This window comes from Centrocercus urophasianus, unplaced genomic scaffold (genome assembly GCF_019232065.1).
Source record: "Centrocercus urophasianus isolate 14NV4802_14NV808 unplaced genomic scaffold, USGS_Curo_1.0 seq_28, whole genome shotgun sequence".
NCBI lineage: Eukaryota > Metazoa > Chordata > Aves > Galliformes > Phasianidae > Centrocercus > Centrocercus urophasianus.
In genome coordinates, this window is record NW_024884844.1 from 10003158 (window position 1) to 10029637 (window position 26480).

At 38.1% G+C, this 26480-nt stretch overlaps 1 protein-coding gene across 1 annotated transcript in view; it reads right to left on the reverse strand.

The window, feature by feature from the left end:
- The window catches only part of LRP1B (LDL receptor related protein 1B), a 440883-nt gene that overhangs the window by 272113 nt on the left and 142290 nt on the right, over nt 1-26480 (reverse strand). Inside the window, exon 4 of the mRNA XM_042827024.1 lies at nt 619-738. Within this exon, the coding sequence (XP_042682958.1) occupies nt 619-738 (120 nt within the window). The remainder of the gene's footprint in view (nt 1-618; nt 739-26480) is intronic.

Here is a 26480-nt window from a genome sequence, read left to right on the forward strand (position 1 = left end):
CAATCACAGAACATGACAACCATAGAGCAAAAGAACTCAGAATAAATTGCATTTATGAAGAATCTGGTTTAGAACTATTACTTGAAGAGAGGAATGATTGGGACTGAGGAACAGAATTTCAATCTACTTACAAAAGGAGAAAAAAAAAATAAAACAAGAATTGAATAACTGATAGAGAATTAAAAAATCACATATTTTAAAAAAGAAAAAGAACACTAATTTCAATAGACATTTAATTATGCTAGAATAACTTTCCCAGCTGCATTGCATGATATGGGAGTGTTCATTTATTAAATTGTGATCTAGATGTGATTTTATGGACATGAGGTGACATGCTGTAAGTTTGTACTGCACAAAGGAGTTAGCAGGGATGTCCTGGCCGATTATGGGGGGCTGTTTCCCCTGCTTCATTCCACAAGCCTGTGCTCATTTCCTGATGAGCAAACATCCCTGAACATGGGCAAGGAAGCTCATCCATGCTCACCAGCTTCCTGCTGGTCTCCCAGTATGTCTCCAAGATGAAAGCTGGTAGCCCACCCCCAGCTCTTTGCACCTAACAGACATCAAGGAGTCATTAAGAAATTCTTGTGTCAATCCTACAGCATTCTTCTTATTTACCTGTGCAGCTTCTTCCATTACTGCTTGTTTCATAGCCATCTCCACAGTAACACTTGGTGCCATTCCTGGTAATGGCACATTTGTACTGGCAATTCATCTGCTGGCATCTGGGTAGCAATTCTGTAAATAAAATTATTAAGAGCAAATTGTTACTAAATATTATTTTTATTATTGCCAAATCAGAAACTTTAAATCTATATGTTTGTGTAACATCTGAGGAAGGAAATGCAATCACCATTTCCATTAGTTGTTGGAAATACACTTACGACACATAATGCGTTGTCAAACATTTGCTTTGAAAATTGTATTTCTGCAACATAATAAGAAGAAATCACATTCCATTTCTACCAAACATTGTGTACAAGTATATAATCAAGGCATACTGTTGCTCTGCTTCAATATTTATTTTTTCCACATCAGTCATATTTAAGGCAATGATTCTGGGGGAATGAAAGAGCACCAAATCTCAACTGGTTAGATTATAGTTATAGGAAACAGCAAAGGCTATGAGAAAGTTTTCAACATCTATGTTGTCTGTATTTGTCATATACATTGATATTTTGAAAGCTTGCTTTGATTTACCAACACACGTATAACTTTCACACCAATCAACGGGCATACATTCCGGTTCAATAATTTAGCATTGGATGTTTACTGTAGAATAAACATAGGACATTACTACTGAAATCCTTCATACTATGTATTGCTTAAATCCAAACCACCAATGCAAGGCACAATGTTAACAGTCAGAAGAAATATTGCAGAAATAAATACTGTAATATTTTCCACCCTGCAACAGCATGAAAACAAACTGAATAACTACTTCTCAGCCTGAAGCTGGATGAAGTGCATCAATTATACTGCTGATCAAAAGAAGAGTGTTTTGATGAGCAACAATTTTCCCTACAGGAAAAGGATTATATAAAACAATTGTTTAAACAAAAGTTTATTCCAATATATTTTTTAAAACTATATGTAGATGCATCAGAAAATAACCTGAAAATAGACAGAAAAATGTTCCCTTATAGGACTTTCTTAAAGGATCTGGGAATGTCCTAAAGAAAAGGACAAGTCTATAGTTTAACACTGGCAGTTATAATGCATCTGATCAATATTCATCAAGTTCTACTGGAGGCCAGAATTAAAATTAATATGAAGAAGAGTCAGCATCAGCATCTGAAAACTGGGGTTTCAGTTCTGGAACATCTGCTGTTGCCAAAATAAAGTTGACATTCTGGGAGGAAAGTGGATGTGTCTGCTGCCCAAAGTTGTACTGACTATACTGCAATAACTACTACAAAAAAAGTGTCACACAACTATCAGAGGAAAGTCTCTAGAATTTTATAATCTGCACAATCTGTACACTGACTAGAGACTGATAAACCATCCACTGCCCAAATCTGCCCATTTTCCAAGTGGTTTGTTGGTTATTTCTCTGCCTTGTGTGCCCTTGTGTAAAGGAATGAATTTTGGCGGCAGCTTGATGTATTGGTTTTTTGTCTCTAGTCCAGTCCTTAAATCTGTTACATCCTTTCAAGAATAAGTCCCATTCAGAATGCAAACAAGAAAACTTCCCCTGAGGTAACCTGAAATAGGGTTGCACACCAAGATGTGCAGCTGGAATCAAGGCTGATTATATAGTATCTGTTTATTTAACATTTCTATCTGCACAAAATCAACATATACATTTCATTTTCTAAGCAAGCATGGATCAACTGTTCTTTACGACCTATAATTTTCTTTCTCAAATATTTATCTTGTTCTGTACAGCCAGTAGCTTTTACCAGATGATAACTATTTGACTCACAAATGGGACTTGGCTTGTTTGCACTCTTTCCATAATGGATACAGATAGCCAGCAGTTTAAACTGGAATAGTGAGACCTGTACACAGCCAGTAAAGACTGCTGGAGAACAGCAACAGTAAATTGGCAACTGAGATCCATTAAAAGAAAGTGAATCAAACCAGCTGATCTGCTCCTTTTCTTATAAAATCTGTTGCTATCTAAATTATTGCAGTAAAACATAGATGGGTTTTAATGACATAACCGTTGCATTTTCTTTACAGTAAGTACAAACCAGATACTGTGCGTAGATTATTTCTGCCAAAAAGTATTTCTTGTCGCACATCTCATCACTCATTCTTTCCACACATTTCTATTTTTCACACTGTCTATCACAGCTTTGCTGGTGTCCTCATCCCATCTGCTGTGCTTTTAGAAAGAGCTTCTCCAACAAGTTATTCTGCTGATTTCCTCCCCCTGTGCAACTACTTACACTCTTTGGTACAAACTGAGTCTGATCCTATTGATCTAGTAGAAAATATTTTCAGATTACTTTTCTCAAATGACACATTTGACAATTTCTTGTCAATAAATGTTTGAGGCAGTTAAAACTGGAACACTGAGCAAACCCAATTTTTGTTCTTGCATTTCAGCCAGCAACAACAAGGAGCCTTACACTACAACTATTTTCTCCAGTTTCCCTGGAGGGATATGACTGGCTACCCAGCAGCCGGGAGCCCTTCAAACACACCAGACTTTCCAACAAATCTGTTTAAGAAGCAGTGTCAACAGCCATATGCTTCTGACTTCAAACTAAGATTCCTCTTACACTAAATTATCAGCTAGATTATTACAACAGAAACTTCCATTCACAGTTCCATTACTGCCTGTGTGAGAGACGTCTTCATGCCCCAGAACATTTCTGCTCTACTGCTGAACCTCTAAATGTGTCAGGGGAGCTCACAAATGGAAAAGTACATAGTATTGCAACAACACCGAGGGTAAATAAATCTATGTTCTATTTTACTAGCTCTTTGGCTTTCGTCACTTTAAGTAACTGATCCTGAAAACCTTTGGATAAAAAAAGGAGTTAACTTGCCTCTGGAAATGTTTGAAGAATTGAAGGACACGCTTAGGAAGACAGTGTGTGCATTTATGGCTGGGTTAGATTTGTGGCAGTCTACTTGGGAAGAGGTGAGTAGGCAAAGAAAAATCATAAAGCAGTGAACATCGATATATTTAATGTTCCAGACTGGAAATTTAAAGGAACAAAAAATAAGGGCCCCCATTTCTAGCCCTTCCATCCTTGCTTTAGGATAAAGTAAAATTCTCCACCCATTTTGGTCTCCCTTTCTCAACGTAAATTAGTTTACAAAGTACACAGGCAGTGAAGAATGAGCATCACCAAGCTTTCAACTTTTACCACAGCTACAGAAACCTCTAAATTTGTCAAGCATAGCATTTCTGCTACAAGATTTAAAGGAAGAAGCTAAACTGAGGGAAAACAACAGAAGAGAGCTTTATAGCTCATAACGAGACCCACAATTCAAGACATGGAGCTGCAGAACCAGGCATGAGATTTTCAGAAATACAGGATAGCAGAGGTAGCTGTGAATGCCTTTTGGATGATTTATTTTCCCTAGGCCCAGGGTGTACTGCCAGCACTGATTTAGGTCATTTTGTTCAGTGTTTTCTTTCTTCCACAGGAGACATTCAGGGCAGCATTTTTTTCTTCCTTATGTCCCATGAAAGCCTCTCTGAAGCTGGGTTCCAGCTCTATCACAAAAGCCACCTCGCTTTCTCAAATACACCCGTGTCAATGTCATGCTTATTGACTTTCATGTTCTTCTGAGTCTCAGGTATCCAGTCCCATAGGAGAAGAGTCAATCAGGCAAAGATGCTGCTGATTTCATCTCCCTTAACATGATATACCTCTGACAATGACTCAGAGGAGAGGTAAGCTTTTTGGACAAACTGCTCCCACAGGATTTTGGAGTAATAAAATCCTGGCTTCATTTATTCCTTCTGTGTTCAAGGAAATATATATAGGCTTATCATTGCCTATCCAAGATGAATGATATGCAGATCTCTCCCCCTTTGCATGTCTTTTAAATGAATGAATGAATGAGGCAGTTAATCTGCCTATCAGTTCTATCAGCTCCTCCTGAACTGAAATGGGGTTCAGATCAGGTTCTAAAGCTTAGATGTTTTGGCTGTTGTCATTGACAAGGAAAGCACTTCAGCTTGCGCACTCTAAACGCTGTATATATTTTCACAATGAAGGATTGTTGAGCAATAGAATGAATTTAAGAAGATGCCTCAGTTAGTCTTTCCCCAGCAACATGCATTTAGGTGCCATTAATTTTGAGCCATTTTGATAATAGGGCTTTTTGGCTGTAATGGGTACCCAGTAGTTTCATAAGTATGTCTATAATATACGAATCTTGTACTGCTCTTTTTGTAACGGTGCTGGAGAGTATAGACAACTTCCTATTGCTCTACACTAAAATTAGTTGATTATGTAACGTTGGTAAGCATCAGCTATACAGAACCATAGGAAGTGAAAGCAATTGGCTGAAGTTTATAGTTCCACGTTCAAGATAGAACGCTGAGGAAATAATAGAACTTCTGCTGTTGATTTGGGACTTTACGATTTGAAACAAGGGATTCTTATTAAACAGTTCATCAGAGAATGGATCTGAGCTACCGGTGTGATGCTGCCTATGAAAAAGTAAATGCAGATCTAGGAGAATCAGGATTAATATTTTCCATAGAGAAATCATTGATATTAGCGGCCAAGACACCAGTGAATTCTTTCTTTTCTTGCAGAATGCAGCTCTTTGTGGCTGTGCCCTGATGGATACCATGGTGACAAACTTGGATTTGAGTGGACCCAAGGAAAGGCTGCAGGGATCAGCAGGGGACAGAGAGCTGTGAGTCTGCCAGTCTTTGTGTCGGCTGTGTTGGGAGCTGAAAACTATGAGCAATCATGGCTGCTGTCTCTTAATACATCACAGGATCAAGAGTGGGAGAAGAGAGACTATTTAAGCTAATGGGCTATTGGCAGAAGTACAAATGGGTACAAATTGCTCATTAATGCTGAAAAAAAGACGTTCTTAACTGTTACTGTAATCAGGCTCTGAAACTCCTCTTTGAATGGAAACAACAAAGACAGAAAATAAATAAATACTTTCCACATGGATTATGACAGATTCATGAAAGACAGCATATGGAAAGGCCCCTGGAACACCAGACACTGCTTTCATGACCCAGGAGGTCTCTTTTACTGCTGTATTCCTCAAGCAACAAAGCATCTTATGCTAAAATACTGTTTTTCAATTTGGAACTGAGATTCTTTTCCCCTTGTCTCTAAAACTCCTCAAAGGAAAGCTTATGGGAGCTTGCTGAATTAGTCTTCTCATTGTACTCCATACATATCCTTATTTTTCTTAAATATTGGGATTCTTTTTGGCAGTTTTGTGTTTCCTGAATATATTTGATCTTATCACTCTGTTATTCATTGTTTTTATGATTCAATATTCATTCACCAATGTCTAGACTATCCTTATCACATCCGGGCTGTAAGCCTTATTTTTTTTTTCTAGTTCATTTTCTAGTTTTTGAAGTGCAATTCTTTTACTTATTAGACTCTTTAATATAATTTACCCAAAGGGTCTTTGTTTGTATTTGTTGTTGTTATTCCTGTTTGTTGCCTTTTTTTAATTATTGTTGACATTATATACATAAGATAAAGCTTTACACTTTGCTTCCCTGACAGAAAAGCGTTGCTTGATTGATAGAATTCAATTGCTGCACTGAAATAATACAGCCTGTTTTTATCTCACATTTGTCGGTCATTTTATTAGTTTTGACTATCATACCATAAAAATATGACAAAAGTATAATGATCTTTGTCACGCACCCCAGGCCATAAGTCTGTTATGGTAAATACACTGCTGAGAAAGTGAGATGAAAATCTGAGATCAGATTCATAACCTTATACACCCATTATGGTGACCTCAGCCAAAGTTCAGTACAGAAGCAAGGATCAAATTCCAAATAACATGCACTATTTGGGGGGGCCAAAAACACTTCAGGGAAAGAAAAACAAAGATGTCTGTTTGCCCCTAGACTAAAACTTAGGTAAACATTTTCTCCACCTACTTTCCGTGTCAGATCCAGCAGCTGCCCCTGCACTGGGTCTCCAGGTGAGTCCTGGCTTGTGATCAGGAGACTTGGGAAAACACATGACTAATGCTGGCTTTTATTAGTCCCCAAAATAACCCACTCATCTAGAAAAACAGCTAGAATTAAGGAGCCTGCAACATTGAGACTTTCACTGATAAGTTCTGCAAGCTAGCCTCCAGGTGCCTAGCTGCAGGGATCAGTTAGGTAGCACAGATTTCTATAAAGTGCACACGCAGGGCAACAATCACCCCGAATGGCTGAACTGCCTATTGTTGACTGCAAGTTGCAATGCCTGCATATAAGCGAAATCTTCTTCTTCTCTATCCTGGATGGCACATGACTACACTTCTTCGATTCCAGAGGGCAGAATCTTTTCCTAAGGCTTGGATGTTAGGCTCACATTAATATTCCCAGGACGTAAGCAGGGAAAGGGTATCTGAGAATGGTTCTTCTTACGGGTGCAAAACTGTTCCTGAGCAATCTGTACAAGCACAATTGTCGTGTAAACACCAGGCAGCAGCTTGAGTCATCTAAGTTACTATCTTTAAAAAAAAGTTTCATCTACACTGTACAAAAGCCTGTTCCTACTACTACATTTCTCCTCCACTTTGGGAAGCCTTGGTACAAAGTGCCATGTGCTGACAATTAAATGTTGCTGAACAAATTCATGTATCATCTTAAACAGACATTACAATGTATTTGTCTATTTTATGATTAGAAGAAAATTACACATCTTGTTTAACAAACTTCTTGTCGGCTCAAAACCAGAAGTACCTTAACTATTACTACTCTGTGAAAATGGTCATGTCCTGCTGAGTAACAAGTGATTAATAAGATATTATTAAAAAAAGACAGATTTCTTCTGTCATTTTCAACCTAATTAGATCAGGAAAAAAAAGAAAGAAAAAAAAAAGGGGGGGAAGAGGAATGTTGGAGGAAGAACAAAGCTTAAATAACCAAATCAAACCTTCCAAATCCATACTGCAGTCAGTGTTCCTTTTCAGAAGTGAAAATATCCATCTTCCAAGTGTTAGCTAACAGCATCCCTGGACAATATTCATGAATAAATTTATATTTCAAGGATGTACTACTGAAACTTCTTCCTGCCTAAATCTTGACCTACAATATTTGGCTGAGCTTCAAAACAATTTGCTTTATGTAGCGTTCCTCAACCATAGCATCACAAAACATTTGAAAAGATGAGATCAGCAGGTAGTAGGCATGTAGTGAAATATTAGCTTCACCAGTGGAAATGGCTCATTATTTTGACCTTTTGCTGTTTTAGTTATACCTTGGCTGTCATACACGTACATAAGCATAAGCTAAGGAGAAGTTCACCTGGGAGAGTTCAAACTGGGCAAGTGATTTCATGGCTGAAGGGAAGAGACAATTTATATGGCTATTAATCTGGATATAGGATAAAGATATAAATAATATATATCCTTCAAGAATACATACATTTAAATTTTTATAAACCAGCGTATAGTTTTAGGTATTGAATACATACAGGTTCACTGAGTTACTGAGAATCATCATTAAGTTATGTGTGTCTAGTGAGATGTCACACACACTTACAAGAAGCCTGACAATACCGAACATATTCATTAATAAATCAGGAGCGAAAGCAGTAGCTAACAAAGTTCGTGCATGGTGACAAAGATGGGGAGAGTGGATAAAATGCAGAGGGGACCTGCAGTCGTCCAAAAGCAGGCTTAGTCATCCAAACCTGGTCATACAAAATGCATTTACAGAGGTAGCTCCTGACTTCTCAGTATTATAAGTTGCATTTCTGTGCCTGAGAAATGCTTGGGGAGACAAAATGCAACTCGGTGGCTGGGGCAGAGCAACCTCTAGAGGAAATACAATTCAGCAGCGTTCTGGGAAGGAAGTTAGGAAGCTTCTCTAGGGAGCTCCAGAAATCTAAATATGGATGAAAAGTCTGTCCCTGGTAAGGTAGGCCCCTCTCCTGAGCCGTCCTTTAATTATTCACGTTCCAGAACCGAGTCCCTTTTCTCCTCCCACCAGAAAATGCTTCTGGGATTTCCATTTGAACATAAGAAAACACTATTTCATCATGAGGATAGCTAAACACTAGGACAGGCTGCCCAGAGAAGCCATGGAGTCTCCATCATCATAGGCATTTGAAACCAGACTGGGCACAGTGCTGGGCACCTTGGTCTGTGTGACCCTGCTTCTCCAGCTGGTGGTGACAGAGGTCTCATGGCCTCTGTAGGCTATGCGCTCTACACAAAGATCTGCCCCCGGCTCTTCATCCTGCAGCAGCCTGAAGCACACAGCAGGCAAAACTGCAGGCCATCTGCTGGGGGCAAGAGACAAGAGGATAAGGTCAGGATGAGAGTGGGGTGACAGGTGAGAGGGTGGTGGGAAGGCAGACTGCTCCCGTGGAAGCAGCTCTCGCCTCCTCTCCCACCTCTCTTCTAACCTCGAACTTGCCTCCAGCAGTGACAGCTGCACAAAGCTGGCAGGACACAGGAGGCTGTTCATCCTTGCACAGTTAATCTCCAGTTCTTCAGTCAAAGCATACAGCATGTCACCTTCGAGACTTTTGCACTAGTCAGCTATCTACTTAGGCAATAAATACAGCCAGCTCTGGCATCAAAATTCAACAAAAACCAAAGTCACTCACCGAGGAAAAGGAAAATTATGCTCTATTCATCAAATGAAGGAATAAAAGGTATTTAAACTTCACAATTGATAGGCACTCCAATGTAAACTCCCATGTGATGCTGCATTGTACAAGTGCTGTTGTGAGGCTCTGGACTGTTAAACTTTGGATGTGAAAAGCAGTTGTGGAGGAGAAATAACACACTGGCAGTACTGATAGGTCAGCCAAATTACACTACAGATTCTTCCATCTGCAAATTTAAAGTTAGATATTTCAAAAGAGAATATACATAAGCTAATTCTGATGAAAAGATGCCTCATGCTTCTGCTTCTTAAGTACCACTCTCTTTGACCATCAAGTATTTTAATCATTTTGTTCACCCTGATACGTATATACTCAGCTTTATTTCACATTTTGCTGACGCTACTTTGCTATGTGCTCAAACACACTGCTGTTGCATCTCAGGATTTTTTTAATAATGCTTAGTATTTATTTTTCTTTTTGTAAAAACATATAAATATATGCAGATGAATATCTTCTTATCAATCACATCATCCCTTTACTGCAGGTATTTCAGAGTAGTAAGAATTTTGAGCATTTTTAAATAAAATAACCTCAAGCTAAAAACTACTCAGTAGAGTGCTCAGGAAATGTTAATGAATAATTGAAACCCCAGGTATTCTGCTGTACCAGTCACCCAACACATAATTAGGGCAGGGTCACCGTGATGCCTGCTCCAGTGTGTGACTCCAGTTATCTCACCTAGCCACTGGATAACAAGGACTTCCGTGAGGAAAAAATGTGACTGTTCATGTAGTTTTACAAATGTTTTTGATTTCCAGCTCTATTTAATGGCAAGTTAGTCCACAGTGCCTCATCATTGCTGTCCATTGTCTTAAAATACTCTCTTGTTGATGACTGATACATCTGACCTCCTCATACAGATCCTCTCATTCAGAAACAATGGACTTAAAGTCCATTTACATTAAGCAATTAAAATTTCATATACATTTGTTTTACAGCATCATGTAACATATGATTTAATACAAATATGCTTTGTTAAAATGTACTTCAGTATTAAATTCGTACCATATATCCCAAAACATTTTGCAGTCCAGAAAGATATTTTGCTGAGTTTCCAATAAATGTCACAGAAATGTTAACGTTTTGAAATATTGTTTATTGTGAAACCATGGAATGAATGGCTTTTTAATAAGACTCTAAATTAAGAGTTTATTTTCAGATAACTCTACAGTGAAGACTCATGACTGAGATCATTGTTATCAAATGTGTGACTGTTGCCATTTTATGCTAACCAGTTCTTACCATAAAATAGACCAGGACATTGTTCTGGATGCTTTTAACTGATGTTTTAATTGTAAAGAAACTAGGAAAGATGCTTCACACTAGCAATCTTTCTGCTCTGCGGACGTAAAGGAAAAGCTAAAAGCAAGACCTCCGCACCTCTCAGAAAGATGGAACTCTACAGCTCTGAACACTTTCGTAAAAAGGCAGCACTGGTGCTGGTGCAGGACTGATTTATATCAAGTTACTAAGGGATAGTTGTAGAGAGCAGTAATACCTTTCCCATACTTTAATAGTAGCAAGTGATACTATGTGCACAGACCCAGATCATCCTAAGAGTTCTTAATTCATCCAACCTCAGTCAATTTTCTTGTACAAAATGCTTCAGCTGAAATTCTTAATACTTCAATTTTCAGTACTGCTATCTGTACCTAATGAAATCGATATAAAGTGTTTCATTTACTCCTAGTGGGTGCTGGGCTTGGACCTTATGCCATCTCTACAGGCAGTGAGGTTTGAGCCATTCAGCAAGTTGAAAGAAAGTAATATTTCTGATATTTTCTACAACTTGGAAGACACACTTGAAGGTGCTATAACACATCTTCTTGGTTTAGATTGGCTCAAGTTTTCCTGTATTGTACAAAAAAAAAAAACAACCATCATTAATGGTCACGAGTGCCTATTGATTCCCCTCAGATTAAGCAAGGTTAATTGCCTGCTGCTTCTTGGCATTTTTTTAGCCTTCTAGCCAACACTGATCATTTTCTGATTACTGTGGTGAGATGCAGGTAGATGGCAGAAAATTATGTATTATTTTACAGGGATACAAGTTACAAAAGTTCTATACATATGGATAACAGAAGTGTGCCTTCAAGACTTATACATTAATGCTGTACGGCACTTAGCTTGCTTGTTCCATTGGATACTCAGCTACTAAAGACCAAAATTCCATAAGCAATACTTTCCAAGAAGAATTGCTTTTACTATTATCTAACTGCATTTAGATAATACTGGCTTCAAAGAGACCAAGTTTCACTGCAAATAATCTTTGTAGAAATTAAATGTTCTGGAAATCAATGGCAAAGGTTAAAAAACAAGCAAACACACCTGTAGTTGTTGTTGAAAGGTAATTCAGAAACAAAGAAATCCCACTGTTCAGGTTTGCTAATATCCCAGGTTACTCTGCACGCATGCATCTTTAAACAGCAGAGACCAAGATCAGATTCACAACCACTTATGCAACTCATGTTTCATCATGCACTAAACCCACCAAGAGAAGAACTATTTTTCTATTCTCAACTGTTTTGTACCCCTTTGTATCTGTTCTGTCTTCAGAATACATAGCTGATAAGTCAGTGAATAGAGATTAAAATAAATAATCTAAAATGTCAAGCCTTTACTAAAAATAATATTGGTGATACAGACTGCTGTGCAAGGGTGTTAATCCACAACTGGTCTCTCGCTAAGAGAACATGGGAGAAGAAGCAAGCAAGACATCGAGGGAAAAGAGTTGGCTGTTTAATTCCCTTCTGTATGAAGATGAGATGGCAGCATTGTCAGTTTGAATCTTAAACGAGCAAAACAGGATGCAAAGGACACTTCACACAAGCTTTAAAAGTGTGCATGACCTGGTAGGTTGACATTCCCTGTTGTGTCTGAAATAGATACAGCCTGGAAGTTGCAGTGTCATATTCCCCTCAAAGACATCTCAGTCCTCTTCTGGAATGGCAATTTCTGGAGATGAAGTATCAGGTTAGCCTGTCTTGTTACATTGCATTAACTAGAACTGCAGGTAAAATGGTGCAATAGAGTCAGGAATGGTGTTGGAGTTTTAAAGCGTTCCAGGCTGGCAAAAAAAAAAAATATTACTCATAATTGGGGGGGGAGGGGGAAGGTATGAAATCTAGCATCTTTATTTACGTTGTGCCATTCTCAGTTATGTGGAAAAATATAATTAAATAATTTTGAAAGACACCTATAATAGCTTTTCCCAATGTCCAATTTCATGCCTCTTCATGGAAGCAGTACCTCAGAAATTGCTTCTCTTCATGAGTACAACTTCACTTGACAGATAAAATCCTCAAAAAAACGGCCAAGTATAAACCTCAGGCTCACAAGGCACTCTCTGCCTGGAAGCTTAGCCAAGGACTTGGAACAATTACATAAAGGGATTGAATAGCAAGAGATCCCAGAGAACCAAGAGTGTGATTGAATAACTGAACTTCTTATGTGTACAGCTGAAGCCAGTGAAGGAGAAGAGAAAGGAATTTAAGCTAGGAGAGAATTAAAAGCTATCAGCAAGGAAAAACTATATCCAAGAAATTCCTACTTCATAGTTATTTTTTTTCTTTTCTGGGAGACAGACATACAGACTTTAGAACCGTAGCAGGGTTTGCACTAAGTGGCACTTTTTTTTTGCAAGCACCACGTACAGTGTCTGCCACCTAAAGAGGCTGAACCTGTAAGTTTTCCCTTCTGCAGCAAGCAGCATTGGATTGAAAACTGCCTTCTGAAGTATGTTCGCCTCACTGAAGGTGCAAAACTCAAATTCCCTGTAGGGATGTTTTTTGCTGCTGTAATCTAGAAGGATTCACAATTGCCAGTGCTCAAAATAATGTTGCAAGGGACTTTCCCAACACCTTACTTATCAGAGCATTATGAACCTGTGAGCCTTGTAGCATGTTTGTATGCCAGTGTGCAGAAATGCAGACATTTGATAAAACTGGAAAATATGTACCCTTGACTCTCAAAGCCTAGAAAATCACTATGATTTACAGCTGCTCTCCTCATGTCTGGGAGGAGCTGCACAGCTGGTGTATACTTGGCGTCTTGTTGTCATCTCACCTTGCAACCAGCAAGCATTATTTAGCTGGAACTTTTCTGGAAGAATTAAATATACTAAGAAAGAAGCCCACTGAAAATATGAAATTAGCAATAAGATTGCAAAATATGATAATGTTTCCTACCATTTAACAATGACTCATCTTGCCTCATTGTTTTTCTTATATCTTACACGACTAACAAGACTTTAGCCTTTGGCAACATGTAATTGATTCAGAGCTGCTGAGTTTGAAAGCAACAGAAGCACAAAAATTGCTTTTCATTCATTACTCCATTTAGCTGCAAGTCAGTGATCTATCCAGCACAGCAACTCCATGGCTCAGAATTGTGCGTCAGTATCACTCACGTATGCTCAAATAACATATAGGAAAGCTTAATCTAATTTCTACTGAATATTTCCATAGAGAAGTGACATTTGTTATTTTTTTTTTTGCTGCAGTTGTTGTTTCAGTTCTTCTGTTCAAGTCTCTACAGCCTCAAAGCCCTTCCTTGAGCCCGTACTCTAAACCAAGCAACCTGTAAGCAACATACTCCAATGATGTATGTTGTCAATGGCATGGTTTTTTTTTATTGGTTGGGTAATAGTCATATTTTTATGCAACTGTATGTATATTTACATATGACGAGTGCCACTAAGATAATCAGAGGGCTGAAGCACTTCTCCTCTAAGGAAAGGTTGAGGGGAGCTTGGCTTGTTCAGCTTGCAGAAGAAAAGGCTCCAGGGAAACCTCATTGTGGCCTTCCAGTATTTGAAGGGAGCATATAAATAGGAGGGGGAATAGCTGTTTATGAGGGTGGGTCGTGATAGGACAAGGGGGGAGGGTTTTAAACTGAGACAGGGGAGGTTTAAGTTAGATATTAGGAGGATTCACTCAGAGGGTGGTGATGCACTGGCACAGGTTGCCCAAGGAGGCTGTGGATACCTCATCCCTGGAGGCATTCAAGGCCAGGCTGGATGTGGCTCTGGGCAGCCTGGTCTGGTGATTGGTGACCCTGCACATAGCAGAAGGGTTGAAACTGATCACTGTGGTCCTTTTCAACCCAGCCATTCTATGATTCTATGACATATACAAAGAAGAAAATGCAGGTTTTTCACAGGAGAAGTCATTGCCACATTTGATTTGCGGTGACAATGTAAGTGAATGCCATTCTCACAGCCCACCTCTTTAGTTTCGTTGTCCAAGACATAAAAGGAAAAAGCTGACAAGTTGATGTAACATGACATAAAATTCTCACTACCAATTTCAACATGCCATAGCTGGAGATTATTAGAGGCACAGCTGCAAAGGATAACAGAAAATGAGCTACTCAGGTGATGCGCTTTAGAGGTTAAACTATAGTACAAAGATCAGCCCCTATTTCTAGCTACTGAGAATAAATAGAGAATTGCCTTGGTATTTACAAAAGGGCTTCATGTATGACTTCAGCATTTGGCTACTATATTCTGGCACATTGAAAGTTAGCCCAGTTCTCCCCTGGCTTCTGAATGAGAAAAAAAGCAAAAGTGGGGGTGAAAAGAGCATCACTTTTTTTTCTCGTTTTCATTTCCAAAGCTTCCATGTGTTTGTTAGAGACAATTCTGACTATGCTCAAGACAATGAGCACTACAACAGGTTTGGTGAGGTTCTGTGCTTCTCTCTAACTCTGTTTTGATATATCCTCCTTACAAAGAGTGCAGTAGAATTACAGTACCACTCAGTGTAGCTACTCACTGCTTTTTCAAACATGGGAGATGTGTGTAACTGCAGATGCTCTTGGCTCATTCCACCTTTGGAAGAGAATTTGACCTTCTCCTCATGAAATAAATACTATGCTGGACTTAGTCTACAGCTACATCCAAACTAAGAAATTAATAAATTAGTGCATTGCCTTCATTGTAGCTATTTTTGCATTTCACCCTCACAGGAATTGATTTTTAAAAGAGTGGATTATGCTGGAATAAGGTAATGCAGCAGTTGCGTACACTACGTTTAGAAGTTAATAGTTTTAAATAATTTACATCAAATCGTTAATATTCAAATATTATTAGGCTTAGGTATGCACAAAGGTAAAGGTAACATTGCAATAGCTGAGCAAAAATAAGTCCTTATTTAGTGGCTTTTAATAAAAGCTATTAAGCACACTATTTTCAGCACCATCTCTCCTCTAGAATGTCTGAATACATGATCACTGTGAAATAAAAAGGCAATTAAAGAAAGCGTGATTTAAAACGTGTGGTACAATTAAATTTTTCATGCAGAAAACAGAAATTGAAAATCAAATTGGGGAAGCATTTTCAGCAGTAGATAAATTTAAGTGCATAAAGATCAACTCCATTTTTCTTAATCTAAACAGGTTATAAAAATTCTATTTAAATTTAGAAGAAAAAGAAAAGGAAAACAAAAACAAAAACAAAACATTCCACTGCTTTCTGTTTGTCCTGCCTAAGGTCAGATTTCCCTCACATGCCTACGGCAGCTGCTGAAAGCATGCTTGTAACTGATTAATAGAATCATCATAGAATGGCTTGAGTTGAAAAGGACCATAATGATCATTTAGTTCCAAGCCTCTGCTATGTGCTGGGTCACCAGCCACTAGACCAGGCAATTCATTATGGATTCATCATGGTTTGATTATATGTTTGCATTATATATAACATCTTTATAATATTCCATATGTTTATACATCGAGCTTCCAGAGTAATAACTGGATCTCGTTTTCTGCTGGATCTCTCTCTTTGTGCAAAACAAAACTTTCTTAGTCTTATTTACTAAAAAAGCATTCAAATCCACCATTTTTTTCTAACTGAAGCCTTTATTCCAGGTATTTCCTAAATTAGTTGCATTTCACATGCACTGAGCATTCTTTTTTTTCCCAACTCCAGCTGCTAGAAAGAATTGATTTCACCATACCTCAAGAAAGCCTTTAGTTCACACATCTAAATCTGAATTTAATTGATTAATTTACCTACCATCTCTGCAAACAAAATAAAATCAGGTCTGCTGAAACGGACAAACAAAGGGCATGTTTATGTTGTGTTCTTTTCCAGGCCCATCAGTACTCAATGGCTTTGGGACGAATGGTAACACTCCTGCCTATGGAAGGTTTGATATTTGCCTTCCTGGTTTCTGGGTCTAGTCCTTGCAGCAAGCAAGCTTTTCCTTCATTCTGATACCTTTCAATCTGTGCTCCCCATTTCCTACCTGCCCTGTGCACTACCCAAATTCTCTATTGGGAACGTGCTCAGGTGTTCTGCCAAAAGCACTGTTTTATCCTTTTTCCAATATGTCTCACTGTCCTCAGCTCAGCAAACAGAACAAAGGCAACAGTCACAAAAGGTTTTTCTTTCCAACTGCCTCCAACAGTCTCTTAACTAAAGAAATAATATGCAATAATGACATAACTGTGAAAAACAATTCCAGCATCACATTTAAAAGAAAAGAGATTTCAGAAGGTGAGCAGGTATTATTTTGCAGCGCTGTTCCTTTCCCGTTTCTGTTAATAAGGCTGTAGGGTAAATCAGAGCAGTAAATTCATTACCTGACTTTCCTCAGTGTTGCCTGACTGCAGTTATACTATTAATTGATGCTGTTTACCACATATTAAACACAAAATATATTTGTATTGTAGTTATTTCACGCTGACTAATGTGAGCGAACCACCTACCCACAAGCAGCCTCCCTCCTGCAGAAGGCACCAACCCTGCAGGCAGGTAGCCACCTGTCCTGCCACTATCCAAAGCACTGCAAATGCACAGTTTTTCATGAACTGCAAAATCACATTTTTTTTCCAGTATGCAAGTCACAGCAACAATTCACAGGGCTAATAAAGCAGTAACTATATCACTCAGCAGTTCTTTCATTTCCTTCTGTGAATGGATCCATAATTCTCAACCAAACTCAAAAGGAAAAGACAACTACAGCAGTCTGCAGTGATTAAACTTCAGTTCATAAGCAGCTTGGATGATTTCATTGGTATAGAATTACAGTTTTCGTATGTGCCTTCCTTTTACTGTGAGACAATTTGTTCTCTGCATGGCAACAAAAAAATGCAGGTTTCAGATTCCAGTTTTGAGTGTTAACTTACCCTTTTCAAAACCCAGTGTTGTCATCTCTCCCCTAAATTCTCCTTCCCCCTGGATTTTCCCCTTAGTTAGCTATACAAACACAGAATCACAGTGATTTGAAAGAACCACTGGAGGTTACCTAGTCACAATCCCCTGCTAAAGCAGATTCCCTTCAGTAAGGTTGCACAGGAAGGAATCCAGATAAGTTGTGATTATTTCCATAATGGAGACTCCACTACCTCTTTGTGCAGCCTGTTTCAGTGCTCTATGACCCCATTTTTTTCTGACATTGTTTTAGAAACATCCTGTGTTTCAATTTATGCCCACTGCTCACTGGTTTGTCACTGGGCACTGCTGAAAAGAACATGACCCCATTCATTTGGCTCTCACTTATTAGATATTTATAAGCATTGATAAGATCCCCCCACAGTCTTCTCTTATCTAAGCTGAACATTCCCAGGGCTCTCAGCCCTTCTATGCATGCACCATTTTCAGGAACACATGATATGGACAAACTTAGACACAAACATTAAGAAAATACAGTAGATCTTGAGATGGATCTGCGTTAAGAAGACAGCACCATAAATGAAGGGTTTGTGTGTTTCAGAATTAACATCCTTGTAACACACACTGTGGCTTTGTTATTTGCAATACTATAGAAAATATGTAAATACTGGGAAAAATCCTCCATGTTTTTGTACCGTAAAGCTATGCTTTAATGATCTCCATTATGAAGGGATGTCATTTACTTGGTCCTGTACTAAATGATGTACCTTAAGAACTGTAGTACAACACATGGCATGGTTGCACTATGTGCTAGCAAAAATTTAATCATACTTCTATTATAAAAACATTTGAATGTGCATACATCCAGACATATTTTACATGTGCTATTTCAGAACTCCTCTCCAAGTGTAACTATGTAATGAAAAGTCAGCCTTACATTTGCCTGATGCAACATACACTGAAATCCTCAAACACAACACAACTGAAGCAAGTAGACAGCGTGCATCCTAGCAGTCAGAGCCAGTTTCCAGTTATGTCCTTTAAGTAGCTGATGAATGGACATTATTATAAAGATGTCTATAAGACAGGTTTATCAGAGGAGCCTCGAATAAAATAGAGACTTCAAACACTATTAAAATTAATGAATTAGGTCAGGTCAGGTAATTCATCACCTGAGTGAATCAGAATCTAATCTGAGGCATCCTTTAAAAAAACACATTCAAATGAGGTACTGTTCACAGGCACGTTGTGAAGATAATCATAATTTAAATGAGAAAGTGCCTGCACAGCTTTAGCAAAGCCTGACAGAGATTCTGTACAAAAGCAGCATGGTAAGCAAAGGCAGATTTCCACAAATTAATTTGACCTTGATGAGAGACACATATTTTTATCAATCAAATTTAACAAGTATTGACTTCAGGCATTAAGCAAAGACATACATCAACAGTCAGGTTGTTAAAACAGTTGTCAAGTTCATTTTCCTCCTCAAATCACAGTTTGCTGATAAAGATCTAGCTGAACTTAACCTCTTAAAAAAAAAAAAAAAAAAAGCACAGCCACATGAAGCAAGAGGCAGTGGATCCTTCTCTGCCTGACAGTGTTGCATAGGCAGACTGAAATCCAGAGCCACAAAGATGGCCAGGATAGATACCAATGGAACCTGGTACAACTGCAACTCTATAAGCCCATGCCATGGCCTGTCCTTTATCCAACATTAGCAACACTTTGGCCTGTGACACCAATTTCTTACTAAGTTATCACTTCTGTTGGAAGGCCAATAGTGCAGTACTGCTCAGGAGGCACAAACCAACACAATACACAGCAACTGTTGATTTTTGGAAAATCTGAAAGATGAAGAGACACTGAGTGGTATTTCCCAGTCTTCACCCTTTGAGGGACTACCGGCCCTTGACAGAAAGGGAGAGTAGTAGTGAACCTGAGCCTTCAAGCCACCTCATCAGCAGCTAAAATGAAGAATTGGGTATCACTAAGAACAAAAAAATCCTAATACATTTCTTGAGTGAAGAGTACACAACAGCTCTCACTGAGCAGTGCCAAGCAAACATCAGGTGTCCCCAGGAAAGGCTCCCGGCCCCTGGGCACAGAGAGATGCTGAGCTTCTCTCTTCTCCAGGATCAAAACGTCCTCCGAGCTGTCAAATTCCCTGGAAGAAGGGAAGAGCAGGAACTGCAGTAGTAGTCAGACTGCAGCCAAACACCTTCAAACATCCAGTAAGGTGAGGGTGAGATTAGATTTGAGGAGCACACAAAGGCTTTATTCTATACTACAGTATTCATACATCTATTTTGTGCCACATTCTGCCTTCACTGAAGAAACACCTTCAGGCATTTCATGACTGAGCTGACATTTCAATTATGCTGCATTTAAATAGATTTGCTTGTGCTGAGTCTTATTTCTTGCTAAAATATTTTCTATTCTAAATATAGATTTAAGGAGTTATTTATTAAGTCAAATTCTGACAGGAAACATACTAAGGAAGAAGCAAAGCAGAAAGTCACAGCATTTGCCTCCTCTTTCAAAAATTCTTTTTCTCTCCTTTTTTTCTTCAGCTTCATGACTTGAGGCTCTGTACTGAGAGCACTGCAGTGACAAAAGCAGAGCTCTGCAAGAAATTCTCAAAACGGTGATGGTGTGAAGAGAGGCAAAATAGGGTTTCTTTTTTACAACTTCCTAGAACTAACTGTAAACTGAGCTGGAGATCAGCCTACCTGCTGGGATGACCAAGAAGGGCACAGGCTAACATAAGACATCCACAAACAGTTCAGAAATGGAAGTCCTGGAGCCATTCAGCCAACCAAGAACACCAATGATTTTCCTCAGATTTCCTTGAAATTTATAGGAAGTAACAGTAATGAAGAATTGGAAGACAAGAATTGCTTCCATAATTTAGAAGCCTCTTAATAAAGACTGGCTTCTCTACCAGCCGTGAAAATGCCAAAGCCTTTGCAAGCAGAGTTTGCAGAGCTCTGTTAAACAGCTCATATACAACAACATCCTAGGAACCTAAAAGCTCCTAAAACATTTAATACATTCATATTCTCTGAAGAAAGAAGAAAAATAAGAGTTTGTTAAGTCTCATGTAATTTTCCTCTTTTTCTTGAGCGTGGCTAACGAAGGTAAGTGGTGGCTAATTCTGAGCTCTCTGGATACGAGGGTTTACATACACATTTTTCTAGTTTTGGCTATGCAACTCTATTGCACCACTGGTATTCTGCAAGTGACAAATGTTAAGGAGCCTGAATATTTCCCAGCATGTATTTTAAAGATTTGTACTTACTGCTGTTTATCCAAAACAAAGTAATGGCTTTGAATTCTGTTGAAAAATGTACCACAGTACTGGCCAAGTTTTTACTAAATCTCATTTTATGAGAAATAATAAAACAAATATGAATAATTATTCAGCAATGTGTATTACTCTCTTTTTTTAATACACCTAGAAATATATGAGGGAATATGAAGGTGATCTCTAGAGAATATATCCAATACCCACTGTTACCCTTAAAATCCCATGCTGAAGCATCACTGCCAAAAATAGCCTCCTAAAGGTGACACTCATATGAAAGATGTCACAAGTTGCAGTAAGAGCTGCAATATAAGCCATATTTGAAGCGCTGCTACAATTTGCACATTTATTTCTTTTTCCTATGTGACATTCCTTCTCTAAATCTATGTGAATTGCTTTGTTTTGGGTAGTTTTTAAGTACAATTATGCATGTGAATTATTTGTTTAAAAATTTCAAAATTATGGGAATATGAAATGTAACCAGAAAAATAGTGTTTCTGATTAGAAAAAAGAACCTGGAAATCAAAATTAGCACGAAACTGGTGTTGTCTTTGACTCATTTTACAAAGCAAGGCAAAGAAAGCAAAAATTCCAACCACAAATATAATTTAATAAAATAATTTCTCATATAGCTCCATATGAAGAAGGTAATAAACAGACGTTAGCACATCTGCTCACAAATAGGCTTTCACCTGTACGTACTTTCTACAGGTCAACAGTCAGTAGAGCTATTTTAATGTATCCTTATACACATATGTCTTCTGGTGATCGGCACAGAAATAATTTCCCACCAGTTGCCTGCCCTTCCCAAAACTGCTCACGCACTGACTGAATCAGAGGAAGCAGATGAGAACCAATCCTTTCAGAAATATCCTGGAGTCTGACTGTGCTCAGCAAGGGTTGTCTATTTCTGCACAGGCAATATTCATCTCTGACGTGGCTTGCCTGGCTGGGCAGAGCATGGCACCTCAGGATTGCACCAAGGTTTTGTGGTAGCATCTCCTAAAAACAGAATGCTCATTACAAGGACCATATGCTGCTGCGTTGGCTTTTAAACTGTAGGCTTCTTAGTAAAGTTAAAGCCCCAGACCTGATTTAGATTTTGGAATATAATATATGTATATCAGAAAAAGAAACAAAGAAAGAAAGAAAATCTGATGGAATAATGGAATAGAAAATAAGAATTATTCTTCTGGTGACACAAAAGCCAGTGTGGGGCCTAGATGTGATACTAATTGTAGGTTATATTGCCAGCTGTAGTGAACAGCCTTTTTTAGTTTATATTTCACTCTCATTTCTTTGGCTTGTCTCTACAGTTACAAGATGCAGATGAGATGTAGGTTGCTATTGGAATAAGAAATATTTTCACAGCTTTGTTATAATGTTTAAAACTTGCTTTATATACTCGAACATTAGAGTCACATACAGAAAAAACAGCCCAGAACTGTTAAATTCTGGGAAAAACTGAAGGAGTTCTGTAACTTTAGTTATACCAGCACATTCCACTCCCTACTCTTTTTTGGTGGAGGAAAACACAACTTTTATGAACTGTTAGGACAACCATGGCAAATTTACATTTTACATAGAAGTTTCAAGAGGAAACAGAAATTAATGTGTTTTCCTTCACAAATAACTTGCTATATCAATAACAGAGACTAAAACTCAACTATGACCTTCCTGGAAGACTCTCCACTACATTATTTTTTTAAAAATAGTAACAGTTTTTAAACATATCAAACCCAGAATTGCTCTGCAATGTCTTAACTTCACCCAAGTTATTGTTATTTAAAAGTTAAAACTGATTAAATTTAGAGACTAATAAAGTTCTTTTTTTCCTGTCATGGCTGGTATAAAAAACGAAATACATGGATTGTCCAAAGAGAACCCAAGAACCATAGTGATGACAAAAGAAATATGTGGCTGAATGAGCTAATGAGTATATCCTTATTCTCTGCAAATACACTCTGCCATTAAAATTGTGTCTCCTCACTCTGAGTTTAGATTGTGGCAGTCCATAAGCTTTACACATGCAGGGAATACGATGTTACTCTCTGCTGCAAAATACATATAGGTGCACTTCCTTTTACATCAGCTTACTAAAGTGTAGGTAAAGGGCACATGTAACATTTGGGCTCCCACCATGTTTAGTGAAGAGGAATGTGTTCCTGCACTTTTGTCCATATAGAACTTTTCTTGTCTTCATTAAGCATAGCAAGTTGCAATCTGACAACCACACAAGCACAAAAGATCATGAAGAATTGCATCCCTACCACCATTATTTGCCATTATTTACTCTTGACCCACTTTGTTCATAGGAGAGGAGACTCTATATGACCTCTAGAATTCACTCTAATATGTAATTAAAATTTGGTCCCTTACAGTAAGGATAAAGCAGAAAGAAAAGACTTTCCTTCTGAGACTGAAGCACAATATCAAGCACAGCTGTGCCAATTCAGAATGGCAAAAACAGATCTTTACTTCAATATAAATGAGAACAAAAGGGATGGACTACTAACAGGGCTCCCAATTAAAATTGTACCAGCAAAATCCAGCGATGTGTCAACCAGAAAGAAATCCAATTGTTCTGCAGACCCAGGCTGCCTACCAGGTTTAACTATCAAAAAAATTCAACTATGTCCAAAAGTTATTCCAAAAAATTTGTATGGAGAACTTTTAAGGGGCCGGTATTATTTTACTCACTTTTTTACAATGCATAATGTTCTCTGAAGTGCCTTTATTAGTTCATTCAGGGTTTTAATAAATTGAGAGACCATTCAGGATCAGAGACTTACTTTCTTTCAAGCGGTACCTCCAAAAACCCTTCCAACGTTCAGAAGTTCAAACCAAATGCTGACTATCACAGTGTGCTCTTCCTGACCTGAATATTTCAAATTCAGAGTCTCCTAATGAAAATCTCCCATCAAACACTTTTTTATTGACAATGGCCTGTTCTTCAGAACAAAGAGAACTACACCTTGAGAATAAGAAATGTGTATCTGCAACCCTCTATGTTTTATTGACTACAAAAGTTCTGACTTCATGCTTTCTCCACACACAAAAAAATGATAGAAAAAGCTATGCCATTAAAATCATAGGAGAATCAAGACTGCACTAAGTGCCCATTATTGCTGCTAATGAGGCTGATACTGCTGCGTTGAGTTGCTCTTTTGCTACTGCTGCTCCACAATGCAGTCAGCCTGATGAACTCAGATCTGCATTGTCAGACATCAAGAACGGTGAGCAGGAAGGTCACAAAGTCTATGTGGCATTCTGCACATTACGGTAAAGATGGAAGAAGAAAGATTGTTTGGAAAATAGGAAGTATGCAAATCCATCTTTTCATTAGAGAAGCATATCTTAAGTATGGATGACTTCTAAAAAATAAAAACAAAAAAGCCACCACTCCTCTGGCTTCACCCAGGTATCTGCAACTGCAGTATATTATAACCTCCCAGTGCCATAGTAATGCAGCATAAGAATGGACTGAAAGAAGCCTTCAGAGCTCAGTGTCGCTGCTTTCCATAAGCAACCTGAGCTGTGGAACACACACACATCCACACACTGTGCAGCCTCCACCTCAGCAAACAATCATGCACTTCAAAATATGACAATCATAACTTCACATTTTCAGATGGTACCATTTGTTACAGGATGGCTGTCTGCTCTGTATTTTATCACCTACATATAAAAAATTTATAGATGCTCCCGAAGATGCTTCTGAAAGACTCCAAGAACTCACTATCAGCTTTCTCGATAAAGCTGCTCACATAAAAATTGCTTCATTGAGGTAATGCAGTAGTGCTTAGTGTTGGAAAGTGGGGCTCCCAGTAGCAGTAAACAGCCGACTTAACTCATAAGCAGCATGCACAATGTAAATTAACCAAAAGAGGTATATGGGAAAGGCTACAGTGAAATTACTTTCTTGTTTTCATTTGTACAATGAGACAGAAGTCACAACAATATGACTATCACTGTGTCAAGCCACACAGTGGACATAATGTACTACCTAACATTATTGTTTATTAAGATATAGCTATTTATACCTAAAACATGATTTAAAACAGAAAATTATTCACAAATATATGAAGAGCCTATATAAGGTATCAACATTTCTCTGACTTTCAGCAACTGCTTTAACTTTGGTTGCATTTTTTACTATCATAAAAACGAAGCTATGTACATTGATACAGAATCATTTTTTTTAAGCTGTACTAACCGTTTTATTTCATATATAATTAATTTAAGATTATATGAAATTATTTGATTGTGCAAATATAAAAGGTAGGAATATTGATAAAAAGCAATGAAAATGTGGAGAAGCAATGAAAAACTGGGGAAAAAAATTAATAGTAGAGCACCAAAACTCCCAAGTTGAGAAACTTGATGACAATTACAGCTGAAAAATAAAAAGCTAATGCATTTTCTTTCTATCTCTAATAAGAATGACCATATCCCTAGATAAAATGTTTTTTTTTTTTTCTTTAACAAAATGATATTCAGAAAGCCCTTCAAGAAGAACAACTAGTAGTAGCTACAATATTCATCTTTATATTTTTAAAAGGGAGAAGATGACCTGATTGAAAAATGCAGGTCAGCAACAATAGCTTTGTCCAACCTTTTTTTATTTCTTATTTTTTGCAAGGGAAAAAAGTGTTCCCTGACTGAAAAAAGAGTGGGCAGAAAGCATGTTCTCCTAATCACTCCCAGGTAACAGGCCCCAGCTGAGCTCTACCAGGCAACAAGCTTCCTATTTGCTTTCAATGAAAAGGAAAGAGCCCTCATTTAGAAAATTTAGGACTTGGATGATTTTTTTTTCTCCCCCTGTGAATAGAAAAGGCCACAGAATTGGCTGACTAATGCTGTAGGAGCTCTTCACTGCCATATTGGTTTCATTGTGCTACAGGATAAGAAGTTGGACCCTCTCACCCAGGAAACAAACATGGGAAAATGATGGGCTCCTCATCTCAAAATGGACACTTTTGCTAATTCTACAGTGACTTTTAATAAACCAGTGTTCTGAGCTGTTTCAAGTTGGTTGCAGTGTAGCACAGTATTTCAGAACAGAACAGAGATACAGTTCAATCCTTATGTTAAATAATGAAATCTGACTAAAAAGAAAAAAAAGAAAGAAAATAAAACGAGGCCAATGACATAATTTGAGGTAGTTCGATTTGACCATGACAAGCAATAACACATCACAGAGCCTGGGGTTAATTTGGATTTCATAACATAATGAATGGAATCTGTCAGTCAGAAAGGGAACATGTTAATAAAATCAAATCAGGTACAAGTGGGGATTAGAATTCCTCTCTCTGCATGGGACTACAGTGGCAAAAGGCTATCGTTCAGAATATTAAAACTAAAAGATGCTGATAAAACAGCTTAGCATGTTTAGTAGCTGGTGCACAAACATGATAATCATTTCCACGCTGAGCACAGAATCAATAAAGCGAATTACTTCCAAATGCCTAACAGAGTGTTTTCAATGTCACCAAGAAAAGTTCTGTCTCAGATCTCAGAGCCTTTCTCTCTTGCCAATACATCTCCCACTCAGTTCCCGCTGCAGTGCTTTTTTTTCCTAGCTCTGAACATCTTCTGTCTTGTTTTTGACATCCTGCTCCGCACTTCTTTAAGTTTCATCAGCCGTTATTTCCTATCCATCCTCACTCGTTATCTCTGAACACTAGGGGGACCAGCAGAGTTATGTTTTTTCTTAGGCTGCTCCACCAAAAAAGAGAAGTCTTGCTCAAAACGCCTTATAAGT